Source organism: Crassostrea angulata, chromosome 8, assembly GCF_025612915.1.
Source record: "Crassostrea angulata isolate pt1a10 chromosome 8, ASM2561291v2, whole genome shotgun sequence".
In the NCBI taxonomy this organism is placed as follows: domain Eukaryota; kingdom Metazoa; phylum Mollusca; class Bivalvia; order Ostreida; family Ostreidae; genus Magallana; species Magallana angulata.
In genome coordinates, this window is record NC_069118.1 from 33,523,391 (window position 1) to 33,547,413 (window position 24,023).

Here is a 24,023-nt window from a genome sequence, read left to right on the forward strand (position 1 = left end):
TATTTACATGCAGGTGCTCTTCAGATTCCATATGATGATTGTATCATCTGTGGTATTGTTAGAAAGAATTTAGGGTCTAATACTTAATCTCGATATCTGTTTTGTTTATTAACTTTTTATGAAAATAAAAAAAATCATACTCTTAAATGAAATTGACTAGAAATTTTGAAATTTCTAGAATTAATTAAATCATATTTTTAAAAATCTAATTAAGCCCAGTTCGATTAAAACCAATCCTGTAATCAGTGATGGAAAATGAAAAAAAATAAACAATTTTATCTATCTAATTAAGCCCAGTTCGATTAAAACCAATCCTGCAATCAGTGATGGAAAATGAAAAAAATAAGCAATTTCATGTAAGTACTAGAATGTAGAAAATTAACTGAATATGAAAATTCAAATGATTTTTAATGTTTTAAGAATTTGGAACAATATGCATTTATGTTTGCTTTAGATCGGGATAGGTTCAATTTTGATAATTTAAATTCTAACTTAAAATTATATATCCCTGATTCATTTAAACATTTCTCAATTTTTTAATGTAAAGGCTAAAACAGCTATTCAAACAATGATTGTCATACATTTCTATAATTGAAGTTCATTGAATATTGAAGCGAGTTTTTTTTTAATTTGATATAGATAGTGAAAACTAAAACGACAGTAATATCATTTAAAAAAAAAAAAAAAACTACAACTAATATACGCCGAAAGGCTGCACCAGTTTGAATAACTACACTGTATATATATCAATGCTGTATTTTGAAAGCTAGGGGCGACAACGATGAATAACTGTAGAATGAACTTGATCAAATGAAGGTAAGGATAAGACACTTAGGCTGAATTAGCAAGTATTCTGGCTACTGAATTAGCAAGTATTCTGGCTGTGAGCATTAAGGGAGTTTTAAAACTTTTTTTTCCATTCAGAACTTCCTTGATAAATTGAATCGACAAAGACTTTTTCCTTCCTAGTTTGTCAGAACATTGAGGAAATTGAAGAATGTGTCACAGATTCCTTTATTTTTCCTTTAGCCGGTGTTGACATATTCAAACACAATCACATCCACCAGATATGCGTTTTACGTGACTGCAAACTTATAAACAGGAATAGACAAAAAATCGTCTTCCCCTCTATAGCTCACCTGAGCTGATGGCTCAAGTGAAACTTTTTTTTTTTATATCAAAATTTCTCCGTTGTCTGTCGTTAGAGCAATATTGGTTGAAGTGGATTCAAGTTTCCTTGGGTAGTGTAGATTAAATGTAGTTCAATTCATTAATAGTTTGGGCCACAATTTGGGGGGGGGGGGGGTCAAATTTTGACATAGGAATAAATAGAGAAAACTCTATAAAAATCTTCTTCTCAAAAACCATAAGGACAGAAAAGCTTTAACTTAGGCTGATTGGTTCAAATTATTACATAAGAATAAATATAGCGGAATCTCCTTTTAGGAAAAAAGATTTTTTTTCAGAAGTGCTGTAACACTGTCAAAGTATCTTAAGGTGGTGTAAATTTAAGTTTTATTTTTTTTTATTTATAGATTGCATACTGACTGTCTATAAGATCGTTTTGTGAACTGAACAAGTAGAAAATCGTTTTTTTAAAAAAAAAAAAAGAAAACAAAGACGTATTTTAAACCCGCCCCCTCCTGCTCTGTCACTTATCTTCAGCATCAGGTAAATGCATGACGGTTTCCGCTCTAGATTTACCTTGATGTCAGTCACCATCCGTTGAATATTATGCCATTGCCGGCACGTCCCCATTGGTTATAAAACCAGTGATCGCTCTCAACAATCTCTTCTGTTCTGTTTATGTGAAGGCAATGGAGCTGATGGTTCAAGTCTCAGTCTTTCTGGCTATCATCTGTGCAGTACCAACTTTTGGCACAGATGAACTTGTACGGAACACTAAATATGGTAAAGTGAGAGGCATACTCTCTGCCGAAGGACAGTCTTATCTGGGAATACCTTACGGAAAGGCTGAGAGGTTTGTCGGGGTTTTTTTTATTCCTGAAAATAGATATGTTTTATTTGTAAAAAGAGAACACAATTAAACATGGGATTTTACAATGTCGAGAAAATTTTTGAATGATTCTTTGAAACTAAAAACGAAAATCTAACTTTTGAAAATAATTTCAGTATTCTTTATTAATAATTGTATGCTTTGATGTCAAAATAATTTTTTTCTAAATGATTTGTCGGTATTTATTGTAAAAAGGGTCTAAAATCAGTAACATGATTTTTAAAGAAATCTTTCTTCTGTAGTGACTAGATTTTATAGACTAATCGAATCCACAGGATCGAAAAATAAACCCAACAAATTTATTTCATCTGAAAGAGGATTCCAATGATAAAGCAAAATTATTTTCTCAAATAAAATTAAATACTATTTCCTCGTAACTCACCAATTGTTGACGCAATAAATATACCGCAAATAACGTCATATTTGCATAATGTCGCCAATAGCTTTGAATCCGGTGGCACAGTTTATTTTTATCTTTTGAATAAAGGTATTGGTTTTGACAGGGTTTCATAAAACTAAACTTTGACACATTAAAAGATACATACATGTATAGAATTATTATGCACATTTATTCAGGTTGCGTCACAGATTTAATTATATTTGGATAATATAATTTTTTAAGACAAATGGTGTCTCTTTCTCATAACAAATAATTTAAGATAAAAAAATACAAGATTAAGATACAATTATGTTCATTTATTAATTTTATAGGTTTCACATATTCAATTTGAAGATTCAAAGGCACAAATGTTGACGTTATAAAAAGAAGTTTTTAAGATACAAAACAATCTGAAGTTTATATCATATATATAATGTGTTTGCAATTTTTTTTACAGACATTTACTTTGTCTATTCGTCTATTTCTATATCTCAATAAACTCCCTCCAGCTGTTGTTTGACATAAAAAAAAAGAGAACACGTTATATATCTAAACCTTTATAAATTGATAAAAATTGAACTAATAAACTTTCATATCAATACATTTTCCTAGTATAAATAATTAGGAAAATATGGCTTTTTTTTAAATGTGCATCGATCCAGCACATTCCCTCTTAAGCTGTAAAGATTTCAGCAATTTTTCTTTGATGGAATAAGAAAATAATAACTTTTCAGTAGAATATGAAATGACATCATATGTCGTAATCTTGAAGTCTTGCATTACAGTAAAAAAAAACCTGTACGGGCGATAAAGTCTTTGAAACTGATTTTTTTTTAAATCACCTTAATTCGTATGTCTTTTATTAACAACTACGACAATGTGCTCAATTCCTATTTAAAGCTTTTAGGATAAGACAAACCAAGCTTTCACGCTGATTTTTTATATTTGTATGAACATTTAACACAGTAACAAACAAGTCCGATTAGCCGGGTGTGACAATATATATGTAATATTTCAATGTGTATTTGTTAATTGAAACACACCTCACTATAATGAATGATTTACTTACTTACTTTAAAACTTATTAAACGGTTTATCGTTGTCTCTTTCACCATATGGGGATTCAGAAATTCTCAGAATTCAATGCAGGGTAGCAATGCACTTTTATCATTTTGTTTTTCAATGGGAGCTATAATTATAAGTACTTCAAACTTCAAGTTCAAATCAAGTTAATCACGTTATTTAAAGAAATACCAATTTTTTTAATTATGAAAGAAACATGTAAATAAATCTAAACATTAACAATTCAATGAAAGGCAAAAGAAAATTAAATTTTAAAAAAAATTGCATTTTAAAGTTTAAAAGATATGTAAAACTTACCTCATATTTGATTTTTTTATTTCGTCGATAATTTTATGAAATTAAATTGGAATATGAGCACTCCATTATGTATATTTTCCATACAACTGTATAAATTGTTTATTTTAAGAACTTTTTTTAATCGAAATCCTTTTTATCATGTCAGCTAATATCCTATTGTTTTGTTTGATATTCTACTGAACAAAACTATATTTAAAAAAAAAATGATTTATCATATTAGAAATCTTTAAAAAAAATTCAACGAAATATTAATCCAACCCATATTTGATTGATATGCGTTATGTTATTTTAGTAACAAAACTAAGTGCTCAATTTTTCAAAGCTGTTGAAACAATGCACTATAAAATCAATATAAAAGATTGCAATCATTTGCTAATGTTGTTTTTTTTTTTGTGTGTGTTCAACAACGATACGGTTTATCGCAAGTTATAAAGTGTTTCTTGGAAAAGAAAAAATTAAGTGCTCAACCTTCCTTGCCTATAAAACGTAACTGATCGAACCGATATATGATAAATGCACACGTGTTTACTTGGCCTATACTTATTTACACAACCTTTCATAAAAAATATGAAGAAATATCTATATGTAATGACTTTTTGCTTCAGTTTCTAAACAGCACCTGCTTTCTATAATAATAGGTATCTACATTATTATGTAAATTTAAGCCTAATTATATAATTATGTAAGTCAACTGCGGCAAGCACAGAGATACACTTAATATGCTTGCATATCAGATAGTAATATGTAGTAAAGTGTAAGTGTATTTTTGAGTGTATATGTAATTAAGTGACGTGGATTTGTAGGCCTGTTGTCTGACTGCTCAACAGATACCATGACTGAGTTCAATAAGAAGTATACAAAATGTCGCTCTCTATCAAGAACAAATCAGTTGTATTGCGTTCGTCCACGTACTAGTGTAATATTTAGTAGGATAAACAAATCAACAGTTTTAAGTTTATTTTTTTTATATATTTAAGTAATGATTCTGTATATAAGTGTCCATCAATTCTTTCATTGATTAAAAAAAAATAATGACTAAGTTATGCATGCATACTATACAAAAAGAAAAGGAAAAAAATCTAAATGCGCATGCATTTTTATTAGTTTCAAACTTCTTATTTTTATTCTTAGTTTTTATTGTAGTATACATGTACATGTAGTTAAATAACGGTTTACAACCAATGTTGGCTTAATTCACTATAGATTCGTGAACACACTAAATATAATGATATTTTGCCATTAAATTGGAATAAATCGTAATTTTATTACATTTTTTGTAACAATGTGTCATTAAAAAAAAACCCACACAACTTCACACATTTAATAATTTTACATTCAGTTAATCAGATGAGCGAATTCGTGATAGATCAGGGATAATTTGTTTTGCAGCCTTAGATTGTACGACTATTTTTATATGGGTAATGCCACTTTGTCTAAAGTAAACAATTTCTCTCCATTATAGTATGCTGTTTTTAGCAGAATAGTATTTTGATGTTTATGAAATAAAAGCGCTGTGCTATTTGCAAATGTAACATCAAATGTGCAGCAAACATGAACGATCGAAAACTTTTTGTTTTTACCAAAAAGAGAGATAAATACATCAAAATAAAACCCATCCCACATATACCAAAATCCGCTTAATATACCATCAAAGCGGAGATTCAATCTTTAATTTAATAGCATTTTTTGGTCATATTTAAATAGATATTCATTTGAGAAAATAATGTCGTCAAAAAGGTATGTTTTTCATACTTGACCTTGTGGTTCAACCGTAGCAAACGATCTCATGATGTTTGTAAATTTACAAATACCATAGCTTTCGATTTAAATCAATGGTGGATACTTAAAATTGCACAGATGTGACTTTCACGCCAGATGATATGTAAAAAAAATTGTACTTTTACTCAAATTGCATTTATGAATTATTCAATACATTGCAGGTTTTCCAAATCGGTTTCTGTACAACCCTGGACTGATATCAAATCGGCGGAACAGTATGGGCCCCAGTGTACACAACCCCTTGTATTTTGTCAAAGGGATCCATCGAGTTGTAACACAGAGGTTAAACCAAATGATTTAGAATAAATGTATTTGCTTAACTGTATTGTTGTTATACGCGCTTGTACTCAATTTATCAAGAAAAAAGACACTTAATTTTGTATAAGCAGAGACTACATTTACCGGTATTTACTAGTAAAAATGTAGGTTACACCAATTAACAATAATTATTTTACTTACATGTACATGTACATTTTTTGAATATATCCCATCGGCAACAGTCATCAACACTTTGTCACGTGTGCATGAAAAATCAATTTTTATTGGCCAGATGAGCGAGGACTGTCTGACTTTGAATGTATATACGCCACTTGGAGCCAAATCCAAGGCCAGTGGACATAAGTACTCCGTGCTCGTATGGATACACGGCGGATTTTACCAGGCGTACACTGCCGGAAGCCCTTATTTCAACGGACTAGCACTTGCCTCAGCAGCTCGAATCATTGTTGTCACTTTTAATTATCGATTGGGTATCATTTTAAAACTTTCCTCACAGAATAATGAATCCTTTGTCAAATTGTGTCATGGTCAATAAAAAGGCAAATATATCATATGATAATAGTGGGGGAATTAATATTTCAATAATAATACTTAAGTAATTATTGTCAAGAGCTTTTCATGTGGGAAAATTTCAGGTGCCCTTGGATTTTTGAAAATTCCTGGGGTAGAAACAACTGGAAACTACGGTTTTTACGATCAGCGTCTTGCGCTACAGTGGGTACAAGATAATATCCATTACTTTGGAGGCAACCCTAACGAGGTAGATTCAATTTTGTTCTTTTTAAAAACTCCATGTTTATTATATAAAGCACGTAACATAATAATCACTGCTATAAAATTTACGTTAGACTTGAATCCTTGTTAGATATAATACAACAATAAATAAAGATATCGATACTGACTACTTTTCAATATTCGATTCTATCAATATCATTACTGAATACTTAACTGTTAAATGTATTTTATTGGAAGAAAAAACACAATCCCCTCCCATCACCTCCAAATATATAAGTATGTTTTCTTAATGTACAATTTAACTATCTATAAGACACTAATAATGGTTTGGGGTTTCAATTTAATGAAATTAAATGTACTATAATATATAGAAATGCATCCCATTGTATCCAATTTTAACCTCTTTGTCATAACATGATCGTGAATACAGTAAACACGTTTATACATGTAACAAAGTGCCAGGGAGGGGCGATTTTGCTTCATGCAGTATAATCGTTATTCGCTATATCCGTCAAACTCAGTGTAAGCGTATTCGCTATAACTGTGTTTTTACTGTATTTTGTACTTTTTAACGGACCACTTCATGTTGTAGCGATAACGTCCTAAATATAATCAAAACAACACTGAAAACTGCCTAGAGGTGGTACTAGTTCATAGAAAACAAACTACCATAAAGTTAGACACACAGACAGTTAAATGATCTGTTAGATAAAACAAACCACGTGGAAAAAGCAGGTTTCTAGAAAAAAAACCCTCTTAATTTTACAATTTACGTGAGCTAAAACGTGTAACGAATTTTCTTTGTTTTTTCTTTCAGCTTTATTAAAAAAAATTAAGCTTTTATGATTAATACCTTCATGAATCATATACACATAATATTTTTTTTAACTCTCAAAAAGGCTGTGTTATTTTCTAGGTAACTGTGGGTGGGGAGAGCGCTGGAGCACATGCCACATTATACCATATGATGACGGCTGGATCTAAATGTCTATTCCAACGAGCAATTGCTTTGTCCCTCCCGGGTGTCGAGGTTCCTACAGCTGCAGTTGCAAGCAAAACAGCAGACCATCTACTGAAAAACTTGGACTGCGACACCAGTGAGAATAAGCTAAGTTGTTTGCGAGGGAAAACAGCCGAGGACATAGCAACGCAGAGTATCCTGTTGGCGGCACCAGACAACTTTTTACACAAGGTGATGCGTTATGGAATTTACATCGATGGCTTGGAGATAACGGAGGGGTTCTACGACCAAAGCAACAGGGACAGGAAATTTGGCGACAAGCCGGTAATAATAGGGACCGCTGCATTCGACGCCTTACGTTTTGTGTACAGATCTCTTCTACAACCTGTCCCTTTAACGTATTTCAGTGCAGTATTTGGACAATGGCGACCCGCAATCACAATGAAAACACAAGACGTGTATTTAAGTTCGCCAGTTTCAGCTTCAGACATTCGCCCTGAGATTTCAGAAGTTCTTACCGATGCCATTTTCACATGTCCTGCTCGCTTTTTTGCCGATCGCTTAGCGAAAGAAAACAACGTCTGGATCTACGTATTCAATCAACCAAATTTGGACTCTTACACCTCCCCCGTATCCTGTGAGGACCGCTCCTGTCATGTTGACGACATTCCCTACCTATTCCGCCACCCTGATGAGGTCACAGGCGCCAAGGACTCCTACTTTAAGCAATTGTCGGATCTTATGGTAAGCTACATTGGCAGTTTTGTGCGGACGGCAAATCCAAATTCGCGCAAAGTATCGCCGAAATGGATTAAGTATAATACGAACCCATATTGTACCATTGAGGAACAGGAGGGATGGGTGCCATCATGCAAACATCCGTTTTTGGAGCTGAGGTACCCCGATCCACGAATCGTCCGAGATTTCAGGGATGACAGATGTGATTTTTGGGACTCCGTAGGATACAAACAAGAATAACTTACACCTTTTATTAATATCCAATCAAAACAAAGTAAAACAGAAGGAAAACTAAAAGAATATTTGAATTCATATTTAGGAGTCTGTTTGACGTGTGGTTTTTTTTTTTTAATTTTATGGGTATCAACAATTAATTCCATAATAAGGGTGTGTTATTGTATATAAACACTGCTATGCCTGCAGTCGTACTCGACGGATTTATTCAGTAGCAAAAATAAATGTTCATTAAAAAATTGCCATATTTTTTCTTTATTGTCAATGCAGGCATATAACATATACTACATAATCATTCAAATTTATGATGCATGTATTTTGAAAAGTCCGTTTAAAGTCATAAAACACTGAGCAACAGTTCTGTGCACCACAATTTATGATAATTAATTTGAGTTGCACCACGGACAATTGATATTCGTATACTGAACTTAAATTCTGCTTATTATAATAATTCTTAATTCTGCTTAAGCAAGGCAATGTGTTATGTTACGCTATCAATGATTAAACAGTTTTAAAAACGGGTTAATGACACATTTATTGTATCGGTATGCATAGAAAATACATGTAGCTTGCGTTAAAAGAGCAACTGCTTAAGTAATGAATGGGGAAATATAATAATATAATGATACATAATTATCATTTTATTACATCTATATTTTGATAATTTGTATTGGAATATCTATATTCTAATTAATTAGGTTAAATTTTGTTCATTCATGGGATGCACTGTATTGCGTACACTAGTCATCAAAAACGTCACACTACCGTAACACTCATTTCATTGGCTGATTCAAACGCAGGAAATCGTCAAAAAACCTGCGCACGTGTCTAGCTTCCGGCCTTTGCTTAGCCTCCAGGGCCCAGCATTGGACGATTAAATTGCTCCATTCTAGATCCGGTCTATACCGGTCGTACATTTTTGGTCTTAAACCGTCCTCGTACTCTATGCCTAGATTCCTCGCACTGATACCTTTAGCTGAAAGAACAGAGGAAATGTGGTCTGCGGCGTCCTCGCCATACCACATTTCCCACAACATAATACCAAGGCTAAATATGTCAGCCTTTCTGTTGTATATTCCTCTCTGGAGGTGGACTTCCGGTGCCATGTATACCGGGGATCCGGCCAGGGTCCCCGAGATATCGGTTTGTGGTTTAGAAAGTCCAACATCGGTTAGCTTTATCAAGTCCTCACTTGTAAGCTGAATAACCAAAAAAAGGAATCTGGTTTAATTTTCATTTAAAAATAAATGTTTTAAAAGAAACTATTATTTAAATGTTTGTAAGAGAGACTGTAGGTATACATTTGACAAAATAGAGGAAAAATCCTCCGAGATTAGCATCTGGTTTTCTTTCGTCGGAAATAAAAACTTAAGACACCTTTACATTGTATATATACATAAAAATCTAAAGCCGAATACAGCCATTTTAAACAAACGTTTGTTATATAGCATCAGATTCTTTTACTAAACCTTGATCTTACCATAAAAACATTTTAATATTTGAAAACAAAAGATAAGAAAACTGGCACCAAAAAAAAAATTAGTAATTTATATAATCCTACATGTGTATGTGTTTCTGAATTCATTTGATGATTGCTCTTGCAACACTTAATCTATCTCTGAATTTTAACTTGATTTATTTTTGGAATGATGATAAAGACAGTCTGTTTACTCGCCAGTCTTTGATAATCCATGTTTTCAAAAAATAATGAAAAGGGTCAAATGTCTAAAGTTTTATTTTCGTCGTCACCGTAGACATTAAATTTTACAACCATGTTTTGACAAGTTTACCAATGTTCAAACCTCCATTAAGAGTATTTAATGTTAACTCACCAGAATATTCTCCAGTTTTAAATCTCGGTGCACCAAGTCTTTTCCATGGAGAAATTCTAAACCTTGGCAAATCTGTGACGCATACCGCGCCATTTCTAACTTTGGTGTTTGCTGCAGTGAATGGTCGACTTTTCCGGGATTTTGATAGTCTTCGTGTATAACTTTATCTCTTAGTGTGCACTTGCAGTATTCCAAAATCATAATCCAGTGCAAATTTGATGACTTGACTTGTAAGGTACAACCGTAGTAGCGAATTAGATTGCGGTGCTTCATCTCTCTGGATAAAAAAAGGACATGGTGATAAAATCATAAATTAGCAGATGCCATTATAAAGGTTCAAAGTTCAATTTTGATTTTACCTCTAAGATCGTACCATATCTGATTTTTCGAAGTGCTACAACTGTGCACTCTTTCTGGAAAGTTGAATGGGGGAAAAATTCAAAAACGTATGATGCAGAAGCGTAATATTTACCTCATCGTGCGATCCTCCAGTAAAATGTCGGTGACGGTACTAGGTTTTATCCGGTCTTTGAACCACTTCAGAGCCACATCCACAGACCTGTCACCCTGGCGCAACTTGGCGGCATACACCTCGGCAAACGCCCCACTGCCAAGTTTTGTTCTATCGCTCCATTCCAAATCTCGCAGACGATAGTCTTTCCGCATGATATCGTTAACATATATCATGTCTAAATCTCCCTGGATCATGCTACATTCTCGAATCATTTTGGGCACTTCCAACATGTTCTCGGCAGATTCCTGCAGTTGTTTTTGCATTTCTATAAGCATGTTTTCATCTGAAGAAATGAAATCCGGAATTTTGCGTGCCACCAAGTCAATTCCTTTTATATAACGATTCAGAAAGTTTCCTATATTTTTCAGAAGATCTTTTGAGTTGACAATGTTTTGGATATAGAGATCCGTTGCTTCTGCCATACTTATTTCTGGCGCTTTCTTCTTGAAATCTTTGAAAAATTTCTTTGTTGCTTTGTTACTATCGAATCTTCCTGTTATGCTTACAGCACCCCCTAACGACCGGACGTTCATGTCCGAAGACTTGTCGTCTTTTCCCCTCTTTTTGTTTTTCATTTTCTTGCCTCTTGGATCACCTTTCATAGTTGCATGAAGATCTCTTATAATTACATTTTCACCGGCAATAAGAGTACCTATAATGAAAAGAGAGCTCGTTTATCCCCAAAAAATTGTTAAAACAACTTGGTAATTTCTTTATTATCATGCATGTTATATCGTATTAATCAAATCCAGTGTAATACGTAGTGTATTCATCATTTCAGATATTGAGTAAAAAATTCAAAAAACTTACTTTCTATTTCTCGGATCTGGTCTTCCATCAACTCGCAGTCTCTTTTAAGTTTGGAGATGATCTTTTCTTTCAGAGTCTTTTTCACCTGGAACTTCTTTTCCCAGCTGTCCACATTCATACACACGCGGTTTTCGATCAGCTCCGAAGCGTCTCCTATTAGTTTCTTTGTATCTTTGGAACCGGGGCACTCACGTGGTTCCCAGTGGCCGCAGGCTCTTCGGAATTCCGGTGTGTTGACTACCTTTCTCAATGTATCATAAAGGCTGTTGGTTTCGTATTCCATTCCTCTTCGAAGATCGTCCACTGAACGCATAGCTTTACACTGAATTGTCTGCATTCGCGATTTGATGTCCATAATCAACTTCTCTTTCTCTTCTTTGCTGCATTTGGCCATGTTCTGCGCAACTTTCAATGAGTAAATGGACCTTTTCAGGATTTGGGAAAGGAATCTGCAAAATTCATGATCATATTTGATTATGAGAGTAAAATAATTTTCCAGTGCTTGATGCAAAAATTATCAACAATGTTTGTGTTAGATGCGCGTCAAGCAATTGTTGCGAAAATTATCAGCGACCATAATATAGATTCTAAGAAATGAAATCGGTTAGTGTTGAATTCGTACCTGTAATGAATGTTTAATTTGTTCTCTAGGCTCGCCGGAAGTAGGCGCTGTATCCCAGACAACATAGCGTGATGTTCTGGTGACATTTTGCCGAGAGTATCGTAATGTCTTTGTGCCTTGAAGTACAATAAGACAATGAACCCTCAGTTAGACCATTTTGGATATTGTGACACGGAATATTCGCCCTGTTTTATTTTTACCCTTTCGCCCTCGTTGTCAGAGGGTGGATTAAAAACTGGGCAAATTCAAATGTCTCAGATTATCTCTCTTTTAAAACAACTGTGTCTTGGCGAATTCAAGACGTTGTGAAACTGTTTTCAAGTGTAAAAGGGGCGAAAATTACACGGGGCGAAAATAATCCTGCATACAGTAAATTAAACATTTGAAAATATTTTGTGATGATGCCGGAAAAGAAAAAGAAAGTTTCTTTCTTTTAATTTTTACCTCGCCAACAGACATAAAGAAGAGCTGGTCCTCTGTGATATTAGAGAAAAACTTCTGTAGCTTTCGCATCGTATCGATCCGGACTTCCTCTTTATATTTGTCGGGCACGGTCTCCCATTTATTGCAAATAAACAGGGTGCTGTCATGGTAGAGTTCCTTTTCAGCATTACTGATAACGGTCCGCAAAAAGTCCTTCAACTGTTTGACAAACGAGATCTCATCAACAATACTAAAATAAGAAAGGAATTTATTCCACGAATCAAACTTTATCTTCAAGTATGCTTGATTAAGTATTGCTTCATTTTTTATAAACTGGAAGATCTAGGAAGGTGGTTTCATTGTTAATGCATGAGCAAGAATGAAATGGGTGTTACGAGTATTTACATGTAAGTTATTTTTCAATAAGTGAAAAAGAAGTGGTGAGTGTTTATAACGGATGTAGGATCAATGGAGCTGCAATGTCAGGCCATCACTTCTGATCTACATGTAGGAGTTCCAAATTTCACAATTTTGGTGGTCGTCCTCTCTTATCGCAAGTATTAGTATCTACTTAGCCAACTGGGTGATCCAGGGGACTTGACAAAATGATATGAACAATTATCATGACATACTAACCCTCCCTTCGTGTACCCCTCCTGCGTTGGAGCTGTTGACGACGTAAATGAAGCCAAAGGACTTTTCCAGATATCGACTGACGTGTTTGACCAGAGTTTTACTCTCTCCAATACCCGGGGTATCCACCAGCACTATACCTTTCTGAAAAAAAGTCAAATTTGTTTCCATCTTGTTTTGTTATGTTTTAAAAGAATAAATCTATATTCCATAATCATACATACATGTTCATGATATTTCAATTTTCTTATGGAATACTATTGCATTTGGAAATGCTTTTCGAACATTAGTTTTTACTCCATTTGTTATATGTCTACAAGGAAAGTACATGATTGGTTGTGCTTAATCTTTGTGACCTTTGATTTGAATTGATCCTGATATACTTTACTAATACTAGTATCTAAACTCTAATTGTGACAATGTGATTTTCCGCTTTATCTCAGAAATTAATAATCAAAACAATATTTATTAGGCAGTTGGGTGATAATCAATTCGTTTCAATAAGCATTTTTTTCCTTCAAAATTTTACCTCCAGCAATGGAAACGGGTACTGAATAACGATCCTCTCGTATGGGCTCTCGTCTGTAGTCTCGTCGATCCTCGAGATTTCCACAGCCAATTGTTTTAGTCTCTCCTCTGTACCGATGTCGATCTTCACAGGGGACCTCTCGCTTCCGGGTCCTTCTAACGCTTTGTAGTATAAAGTGGCGACCTTTCGGTTGTCCCTGCTTTTGTGCAGCTCACAGAAAGTACTGGTGCAGGCAAGCTGACTTGTTGGCAGAAGATTAGTCTCCAATAGGAGGTTGATGAAACTGCTTTTACCCGCTCCAGTCTCGCCTTTTGCATTCAAACATTTAAATTTGTTTATAATGACATAAACAACAATGCATATCTGACTTCCAAGGAATTTGACTTAAACAAATTAAAGATTTGACACATTCACAAAGGAATGATTTTGCTCTCAATCATATCGATACTTTGATTGATATTCTGTTTACCGAAAACTGTTAATCAATTAGATTAAAACTAACTTCGTATAATATTAATATTGCTCCTCAACTATATTCTGGTATCATAGGTAGAACGATATTTCAAGATGAGGTTTAATTTGATTGCATGCCTGTCGATAGACAGGCTGTAGGAAAAATGAAACATTGAAATCTGTAGACTTTACCTGCAACAAGTATAGTACACTCTGGGGACATCAATTCATGCTTCTTGACCTCACACTTATGAACTAGGTCAGTGATGAATCGTTCAAGGTCGTTCTTCTGTTGTCTTGGTAACCTTTGGTAAAAACCGAGTGTCTCGTCAATTTTTATGACCAATTTTTCACGTTTCCGATGATCGTCGAGAATGGCTTGCTGGAATTCATTTGATATCTACAAGTTTAAAAAACAGATTTTATATGACTTTTTAGTTTGTACATAATGTAAAACTACAATTAAAAAAAATAAAAACCTGTTTGGCGCATCATACATAAAAAATTGTCAATATCTTTAATCATTTATTAGATCAAAGAGGTGTAAAATTTTATTATCTATGATTAGAAGTATTGCATATATGTTATTACATATAATTATATTATTTATGTGTTTCTTCATAAAAAAAAAAATTAAAGCTTCCCACTAATATGACCATGACATTAACAAAGATCAAAATATGACTGGTTTTATCGATAAATTCCCCAGACAGAGTTTAGATTTGTAATACTAATTGTGTATTCATAGAAGTTTTAAACTCTTTAAAATTCTTTCTTGATTGTGTACTGCCCCCCAGAGAGAGAGAGAGAGAGAGACTGAGAGAGACAGACAGACATACGACCGGAAAGGCAGACCGGTGGACGGAAAGACAGAAGGACAGAAAAGAAACAGAGGAAAACCCCCCAGAAATTCCGCTACTTCACAGCTTATTTTGAAATTAAAAGGTTGAGAGGAAGCAGTGTCCTAAAAATGAAGCACTGGTAATTTTTCATACCCTCCATTTAATTTTGTTTGGATCTTTGATCCACCCTAGACTACTGTGAAAGTATTACTTTGACTGTGTATTATATTGAGTGGGATTTCTTTTTTCCGCAAAATCAAATTAATGCTAACATGTATCTGTTGAAGAATCAGTTTAGTGAACATTGAAGTAATTTACCTCATGTGCGGATCTAGAGGAAGTCAGGAGGTCCAGACCCCCCCCCCCCCCCCCCGCAAAGTACCAATTAATTTTGTCAGTGCCGGTGTGCAACATATCTTTAGACGTTAGTCATTTTGTAAATTCAAGTTATATACAAACGCACTGTATTAACGATAGCTTGATCACTGATAAATCTTTTTCTAAAATTACAAGAACAATAAAAATAGCGTCATATCAATGACGTCAGGACCAAAAATCCATATCGCCTATTAAAAAGACACATGAATTTCTGAACAAAGATTTTCATACAGCATATTGAGATGATTGTGTAAAAGAGAGCGATCACTGAAAAAACAACTTACTTTATTTGAGAGAAAAAAATTAAACAATGGTTGTTTCAATATACTTTGTATGATGTAAATGATAAACATATAATTATAAAGAACACAGAATACACAACAAGGGAAATATTTGGGTCTGGTATTTATCATATTGTTTTTACTAGTTGAATAGAATACACTATGCAAAGCATCCCCATACCCATAAACCTTAATATGAAAAATATCTTAATATTATCTCTACGCACAGAGGCATAAATATACAAATACGCACTGGGCATCACAAAAATATTGACAACCTGGCGTTTTTTTTAGTTGCTCTACAGTTTCCTTGAAGCTGCGCCTGTAAATTTGTTTCATAATCCGCCAATAGCATGTTATAGCACAATATAAGCCCGTATATAGCGCACATATTTTTCTTGTTAAAACAAAATGAAACCTAGAAAAGCAGAAAATGTGATTACCTCGCTTTCGCCCTGTTTGAGAAAATAAAAAAAAAACAAATAGAAAAATGACAGAAAAATAATTTTGTTTTAAAAACAGTATATATTTTTTTGCAATTTTTATTGTTTTTATGAATTGTTAGCAAACAGGAAATCTATTCAATAGAACAACTGTCTTTACGATTAAAAAATCAATATTGATATTTGATATTTTACGCAAAGCACTAGCTTCTTTTGGTCTTAGACCAGGAAGTTAATATCTAAATTACATGGGATCAACGAAGCGCGTCAATGCAAGCTAGTGAATTATTTCAAAACATGGGAATGCTCGCAAATTCGCCGAAATTAAATAGAAATGACACAAGGTGCAATAAAAAAAAGTATTTCTATGCTTAACAAATTAAATGCCATATCGCTGTGTATATCTTGCACAAAGCTCGTATGACCGTTTCATCATGCTTTTGGAGAAGTTATATCCAACAAAATAGGCTGTGCTCCTGCTATCTCATGTATCGAAACCCGATCGCCATTCCTTTATACAATCAATAAGCTGGTTTTGCACTTCGTGCAGCTCGACCCTAATTATTTACTTGGACTTTAAAATAACCACACAGATTAACAATCTACATTGTTTTTAAACCCTGACTTCGTATTAATAATTTAGATCAACAGAAACGTACCAAAATACTTTGACCTGTATGCACGATTTTCATTTAAATTACTGCAAATAAAACATAAAAATAATCAAATGTCTGGTTGAAACCGATATTTTTCAGTTACCACAAAATGTATGCTTAAGCATGCATCTCTCTCTCTCTCTCTCTCTCTCTCTCTCTCTCTCTCTCTCTCTCTCTCTCTCTCTCTCTCTCCTTTGGCAATATCTCACCTCTTTTTTAACCAGCTCTTTCGACTGTTTCTCTTTTTCCCGCCAATGCTCGACCAGGACTTGGATGGCATCCTCCGTGTTTCGGATCCCTTTCTTCTTGACCCCCCAACTTTTCATGTACTCTCGCGCCGTTACCAGGTCAGGAATACCCAAGATGTCCTCTTCGCATGTTACGCGATGACTCTTGCTGACAAAACTCTCGGAGGACATGTTGGAACCGGAACCTCGAAAATGTTTCCCGAAAACACAAAAAAACTTTTTTACATGTACTTCCAAAAAAACCACAATTTAGATATGCTTCCTCACTTAGTACTGTTAACACTACATGGCGGTTAGATGTCCATTTAGTTCATCCGTTAAAAAAAGCCCGTCATGGCCGGTGAATTTAGTTTTAATTTTCGTTTTTAAATCCGACTCGTGGCTATAGTTAGTCTTCCTCATTCCAGCCCCAGAATATCAAGGAACGTCTTGTGCGTAATTCTTGCAGGTAGGCACACAAAAGACTCGGTGGTATAGAATACAAAACAATATGCTTCAAGATCGTCTCTGTGTGCTTTGGGGGTTTAAAGAGCGCGCTGTAAATGCATGCAATTTTGCAGATCTCCATATCAAAAACTTGATAGAAGTAGTTAGGCTAATCAATTCAGAGCAATTTTCATTAATTTGGTTTTACCATATGAAACACAGAAAATTAGAAAAGTTTCTCAATTTTGATTTAAAAAAAAAAATGAAGATCAATATCGTATATTACAACCTATTTAGTTGAGCCGACTATATGTGTACTTATGAATTTACTTACTCCTCGACTTGAGATTTAAACTATCGAATGTTCATTTGTACTACTGACTAGTATATGAATTGTTTTTATAAAACAATTAATGTTTCAATGTATCAATGTTTACACACGGCAGCTATACCCAAGATTTGTTTGTATTTTGTACCTACATATAGCTCGACATACGTTGGATGTTTTCTTAACAATGTAGCAATACCAATAGCATGACTATTGATATAGGTGCTTAATACGTGTGATTGAACGGGAAAAAAGTATCCTGCACGGATCCAAATATATTTCATGGGGTGTGTGTGGGGTTTGGGGGAAGGGGTGGGTTCGAGGGATATATACCTATCTCTGTGGTTTTTTTTTTTGGGGGGGGGGTGTCAATGCATATTTTTGGTAATTTAACACAGTAAATTTAATTTTTTTTATTTTCCAAGGTGGGGGGGGGGCTTTTTTTAGACGTTTAATGTAAAATTTTATATCAAACTTCTAAGAAGGGTCCGGAGGAAGAGTAAAAAAATCTTTCAATATGATCAAAGATCTCTGAGAGGATTTTGGGGGTTTTTTCATATGACTGCTACATATAAAAGGTAGCAATCTAGTCTTTTCTCAAAAGTTTACTCAATTATAAACACCTGGATCTTCTGTTTGCGTCTCGCCATCCATGCACAGGTGCATTCTCTTCATGCATAGAGTACGTGTATAACATTGTTACATGTACAAAGACATCACTATATTTTTAGGAGTGCCACTGCATAATTCTTCAGCTGATGTTACACCTTTTTATGAATATGCTTGGGTATTGTGTTTCAAATGTAAATGGGTTCATAAATTACACGAGCTTCACTGTTGAAATAAAATAATTTCATCTTTTTAAAATTCACCACCAAGGTCATGATAAGGTTGTGTTTTATGTCCTATCCCTGTAATTGAAGATATCATAAGTGCTTGGGGGGGGGGGTCCACTTTTCTCTTAAGTTATAGTTCATATGTATTTGGATCCAAAAACTAACCTAATTTAATTTACTTCGCAGTTACAAGAATCTCTAAATTAACAAGCATTCTGGGAGTATTATATAAGCAATACACGTCACCTACCGGTTTGTAGAGAGTTGTGAAAACAATGCACTGTTATGCAGAATATCATTTCTTACCGTCCTCTGTACCCCGAATCAACAGACCAACCCGACAACGAACCCGACTGTAATAATACAAAAAACCCTGATTAAATTTACAACACAATGCTTGACACTACTTTACAGAACTTGTTTGTTTGTTAGAAACAATAAAAGGAAAGGTCCAAGTAATGAACGATATTATTACTGACTACATACATGTACTTTCCTCATTTATTCAATACACACCGAACCCGATAACGAACCCAAACATTAAAAAAAAATTGAATATAAAAAAATCAATTTTCTCGGAAATACGTCAGCCATACGCTAAAAAAGTGTAAACTTGATTTGCAGTTTGACATTTTGAAGCTGTTCAGCAAATTTCACATTATTCCTCAAACGCATAAAGAATAAAATTGTGGAAAACTGAAGTGAGACAGACAGACGGACGGACGGATATACAGACGGACGGACGGACGGATATACAGACAGACAGACGGACGGACGGGCGGACGGACTGACGGACGCAGAGGAAAGCTATAATAGTCCCCTCCGATGAAACGGTAGGCGTCTAAAAATGAGTTGTCTCGCTTGTATCAAAGACATTTTCTGCCCTTTTAATGTTTTAACATGAATGTGATGTCTTTTTTTAACGTTCTGTTATTAAAACTCTTAGATTAAAATATTTTGTCGTATAGGTTGTTAACCAATTAACATGATCCCCATTTTATATGGACTTTCGAGAGAAGTTAAAGAAAAAGTTAAGTCAATACACATATTAACCATAATTGATATGGCATTCATTCTTTCATATGTACAAGTGGACCTTGGTATACTATGACAATATATTGCGTGTGAATATTATCAAGAGAGTTTGATAATAGCAGTCATTTTTAGAATAGATGTACATGTAAGGCTTTTTAAGAAGAAGTGTACATTGTTTAAAGATATAGAAAAAACATTCAAACCTTAAAGATAAAATTTACGGAATTTTTCTTTACTTCATGATATTTTAAAGCAATAACAAATCATATCCAAAAATCTAAGATATACCTCCTAAGATAATTAAAATAGTTCAAGGGGGGGGGGGTCATCACTCGTGATCACCCCATGTCGCCCATCCGAATTTTTTCAGACAGGGGGCTACAAACCTGCAGCTAAGCATGGTAAAGATAATTTGAAAAATATGCCATACTAACCTTCGGGGTTTCCGCCCCCCCCCCCCTCCCCAAAATAAAAATCACTTTTTTCTAATTAATTAATAATTGACATGAAATCTACAAGAAAATTAATTAACGGCAAATTAAATTCATAACATGTACTTTTCTATAATGCAATGTATAGGTTTTATTATTATTTCTTTAAAAGTTCTTTTGGCTTGACAACTTTCGAGCATTTACAGGGGCAATGTTAAGTTTTCGTTATGACATTAATTTCATGTGTAAAAATAGTGTTAATTGCCTGCAAATGACCTGCAACAGAAAGTTTGAAGTCTCGCCTAACTATCTACCTGAACTTTCCTTGACTGGCTATCACATTGTGTCAGTATTTATTAAAATTAAAAACAGATTTGGCCGGCTTTTGTGTGACCTACATACGTAACTATTGTTCAAACGCAACGCCGCATATTTGTGGCTCGCTAAAATTTATGAATTAGATACCTCTTTGGCTATCAATCAACAGAGTAAAAAGTGCCAGCACAATCTACTAGGTAAATCTCGACAGCGCTTTAAAAGAAAAAAAGAGGCTTACGGTAATATACATCGAGCATTCCCATTGGCTGAAATCACGGGGGTGTGACCAAAAAATCACAGGGCTTGTTATTTTACCTACTAGTATTGTGTTAAATAGAACTCAGGACAGGAGTGTATTCATGTGTGCGGGAATTCTTCCGAATGTTTAATCGCACACCTGTCAGTATTAGAACTTCATAGTATTGAAGGCCCCACGAGGTCGTGTTTGCAGTGTAAACAGCTGTTCCACATGGATCCTAATTATAATTTTAATCAGGGAATGAACCCTTCAAACCCTTACCACGCAGTGTCTTCATCCCAGAATATGGCGGGAACCAATATATGGACGGGAAATTATCCCAACTTCCAGCAAATGCAGCAACTCAACTCGCAACTAGGTGCTATGAATTTGAACAATCCCGGGACAAATTACTTGGACGCTTATATGAACATGTCGCAAAATAACGGCACCGGAACCCCTAACAACGGACCGTTCGTTATAGCTTCCGTACAACCTTCCCCAATGGCCAATTTCCAAGGTACGGCTGGGGTTAACATGCAACCTTTACCGAACAACATGCCAACAAATATGGCTGGCTATCCCAACGGACAAATACCGATATCCCCACAGACAAACCCGACGTCACCCTTCCACGTGATGAGTCCGGAAGAGTTTGCCCTGTGGACCCTTCAAAACAACATTGCTCTTGGAAACATGCCCCCTGAGACTGCTATAAACAACGCGCATTCTATTCCAAAGGGACACACGGTGGTTCCTATCACTGTGACCGGGGTAGTTCAGTCCCAGTCTTCCCCTGTGTCGCCGACCACTTCTTATAGTTCCAGTTCCGGTCCCCAGACCCCGACAACTCCACGGACCGTACGTATAACTGAAGGGTCGCAAGGAACCGGAAGACCGTTACACGTGCAGCTCAACGAAACTGGAAGTACCTCATCAAGTTCAATGCCAGGGTCGCCGTCAAGTATATCGGGACATTCGCTTCCGGAGACTTCAGTTTCCTCTCCGCTCTCTCCGGATTCTGAAAACGTTTTTGCAAACAATGAGTGGAAATCGGGAAATGTACCTATTCGTTCGCATTCTCTGAAATATCATGTGAAATATCCAAAGGATAAGTGTTATAAGTGTATGAAAAAGCTTTATCCAATGGACCGAACGGGGCCGGTAAAGGATGCAATGTACCACAAGGGATGTTTCACTTGTAAAGTGTGCGGTACCCTCTTAAACATGAAGAATTACTACCTTAATAAAAACGACACGTTTGACCATAATATTTATTGCAAATCCCATCAGCCTGCAGGGACGGGAAAGGGCACGGGCGCGGATTCTGTGTTGATCAAAGGTGCATTGAGTGTTCCGAAACTGGAAAAGGTGAATGAACAAATCCGAGGGGATCAGAATTATCACATGGACGCCAACGCCGTAGAAATTGCTCACGCTCGTAGTGTACCCGTGCCCGACCTTCAAATGGCCAATAAAGTCAAGGAGAAAGCATGGACTAAGGACCAGCGGAAGTCCGAGGGTGTTCCGCCCCCGGATGTAGTCCGGTACAAGGATCCGGTCCCCGAATATGATCCGGAAAGTTACGAAAGATACATGGTGGAAAACAACCCTGACTATTAGTCTATAAGTGATAGTAGAAATATGAAATCGGATACACGACAACTTTCTACGATCAATGTGTAATCGAAAGCGTGCACCGTGCTTATCGCCCGATTATCGGAAATCATTGTATCTCGGAATCGGGCCGTTTAATTCTACTATGCCTGTTATTTGAATGGTGAAACTTTACACATTAAAGAGAGTGTGCGAGAATTAAGCTTGATTTACATTGTATAATAGCTAACAATACACAAGGACTTTAAAAACACCCGGATATGGCTGACCCATTCCGCTCCACACATAGTTTCGATTTCTGTCGAGTAAATAGGTCGGCAATGGTGCGTGTAGTTAACAATTAGATCCTATGGTGCCAGTTTTAAGAGTTTTATAAAGCTGACCCTATAGTTGTCTACACTTTGAATCTGGGACACCATTCAGCAGCTAATCGCTCGTTATTTTCTCCGAATTGTCCAGTAATGGCCGTCTTACCGCCTTCGTCACCAATCATGATATAAAACAGTCGTAAAAAAAACCCCAGGCAATATGACGAAATAACTGCACACCTGAAAGTGTTTGTGAGGGCAGGGAATAGAAGTTTATTAAGAGAAACTCAACTCCCCCCCCCCCCCCCCCCCCAAAAAAAAAAAAAAATTTAAATGCAATTATATGTTTATTACAAATATCGACTTGCAGCCATGCATGAAATTGTTTTATATATTATGACTGATATTAACAGATGTGAATATCCACTGTAAAACTGAGTATTTATATATATTATTTATGATATTATTATACAGTATTTCAACCATTTATCAATCAAAATTGAACTGAATACGTGTATTTACATTTGTGACTTACTTAAACATGAACTAGACTTGCTTTTTTGAGTTACAATGTAAAAGAATGTGGAAAATGTTCAACGATTACGAATACACCGAAGATGTCATTTCTTTGTACATTTGTATTGATATGTTTAATAATGTCCCCTTTTGTTATTCATTGTTTATATACCTCAATAACAGCATCACAATACACTATTGCTTTGGTTTCATCTTTCAGATAAACATCTCTTCTTTTTTTTATTTTGCCTCGGTCCCGAACTGTGAACCACTGAATCTATCGCTTAAGCCCTCTCATAGAAAAAAAAACCTTGTCTGACATCGCTATCATAATGCATACAATGATGGTGTCTTTTTTAAGACCCGCCGACTATACTTTTTACTAAATTGGCACATGGAGAATTGGTATGGTCCCTAAGTATGCTGAAGTGTTTCAATATCTATAGACTAAAATATAAACAGTCATTTGTTTGTTCCTCTATCCCCGCTTCCCTCAAGTTGTCCATAAGGTATTCATTTAAAAAAAAATCCAAACATATGCTGAAGCACGTGTACTTTAAATTTATTAGACCTATGTACGGCTTTATGTTCTTAATCAGATGAATTTTTTTTTTGGTCACTGTCATATATTTTTTTTTCAACAAAATATGGCCTGCACTATAATTATTCATCATTAGAGATAAATTCTTCACCTTGTCTTGGAAAACAAAGATGGCATTTCACCCCTTTCTATGCTTATTTTTTTTACACTATACAATAATGCATATTCAGGATAGTATGGTTTCATGTACAATATATGTAAGG

At 35.0% G+C, this 24,023-nt stretch overlaps 3 protein-coding genes across 4 annotated transcripts; 2 read left to right on the top strand and 1 right to left on the bottom strand.

The window, feature by feature from the left end:
* Positions 1-1,630: 1,630 nt before the first annotated feature.
* Positions 1,631-8,715, top strand: LOC128159699 (cAMP-regulated D2 protein-like). The gene is made up of 5 exons (XM_052822878.1): positions 1,631-1,981; positions 5,717-5,837; positions 6,106-6,304; positions 6,470-6,594; positions 7,486-8,715. Exons 1-5 carry the CDS (start codon positions 1,818-1,820, stop codon positions 8,506-8,508), a joined length of 1,632 nt encoding a protein of 543 aa, XP_052678838.1. The 5' UTR covers positions 1,631-1,817; the 3' UTR covers positions 8,509-8,715.
* A 98-nt stretch (positions 8,716-8,813) lies between these two features.
* Positions 8,814-17,615, bottom strand: LOC128159698 (uncharacterized). Of its 2 annotated transcripts, XM_052822875.1 has the most exons (11): positions 17,128-17,615; positions 16,263-16,274; positions 14,511-14,718; positions 13,866-14,173; positions 13,340-13,480; positions 12,725-12,922; positions 12,281-12,396; positions 11,659-12,107; positions 10,807-11,500; positions 10,335-10,611; positions 8,814-9,701 (listed from the first exon to the last, which is right to left on the bottom strand). In XM_052822875.1, the coding sequence occupies exons 1-11, from the start codon at positions 17,335-17,337 to the stop codon at positions 9,276-9,278; spliced, it is 3,039 nt and encodes a 1,012-aa protein (XP_052678835.1). In that variant the 5' UTR covers positions 17,338-17,615; the 3' UTR covers positions 8,814-9,275. The 2 variants fall into 2 exon arrangements, with proteins under 2 accessions (XP_052678835.1, XP_052678836.1); XM_052822876.1 differs by lacking the exon at positions 16,263-16,274 and having other exon boundaries at positions 8,817-9,701; positions 17,128-17,614.
* Positions 17,616-20,853: 3,238 nt separating this feature from the next.
* LOC128160658 (uncharacterized) lies at positions 20,854-23,415 on the top strand. Its single transcript, XM_052824018.1, has one exon. The coding sequence runs from the start codon at positions 21,010-21,012 to the stop codon at positions 22,399-22,401; it is 1,392 nt and encodes a 463-aa protein (XP_052679978.1). The 5' UTR covers positions 20,854-21,009; the 3' UTR covers positions 22,402-23,415.
* The last annotated feature ends 608 nt before the right edge of the window (positions 23,416-24,023 follow it).

Bases quoted from the DNA above. Each gene is read 5' to 3' on its own strand.
- LOC128159699 (XM_052822878.1), top strand. From the start codon at position 1,818: ATGGAGCTGATGGTTCAAGTCTCAGTCTTTCTGGCTATCATCTGTGCA. The intron at 1,982-5,716 runs GTTTGTCGGGGT...AATACATTGCAG, and splicing joins CCTTACGGAAAGGCTGAGAG to GTTTTCCAAATCGGTTTCTG. The intron at 5,838-6,105 runs GTTAAACCAAAT...TTTATTGGCCAG, and splicing joins CATCGAGTTGTAACACAGAG to ATGAGCGAGGACTGTCTGAC.
- LOC128159698 (XM_052822875.1), bottom strand. From the start codon at position 17,337: ATGTCCTCCGAGAGTTTTGTCAGCAAGAGTCATCGCGTAACATGCGAA. The intron at 13,481-13,865 runs GTAAAATTTTGA...ACTTTTTTTCAG, and splicing joins ACCCGTTTCCATTGCTGGAG to AAAGGTATAGTGCTGGTGGA. The intron at 12,397-12,724 runs GTAAAAATTAAA...TTGTACTTCAAG, and splicing joins TCTTTATGTCTGTTGGCGAG to GCACAAAGACATTACGATAC.
- LOC128160658 (XM_052824018.1), top strand. From the start codon at position 21,010: ATGGATCCTAATTATAATTTTAATCAGGGAATGAACCCTTCAAACCCT.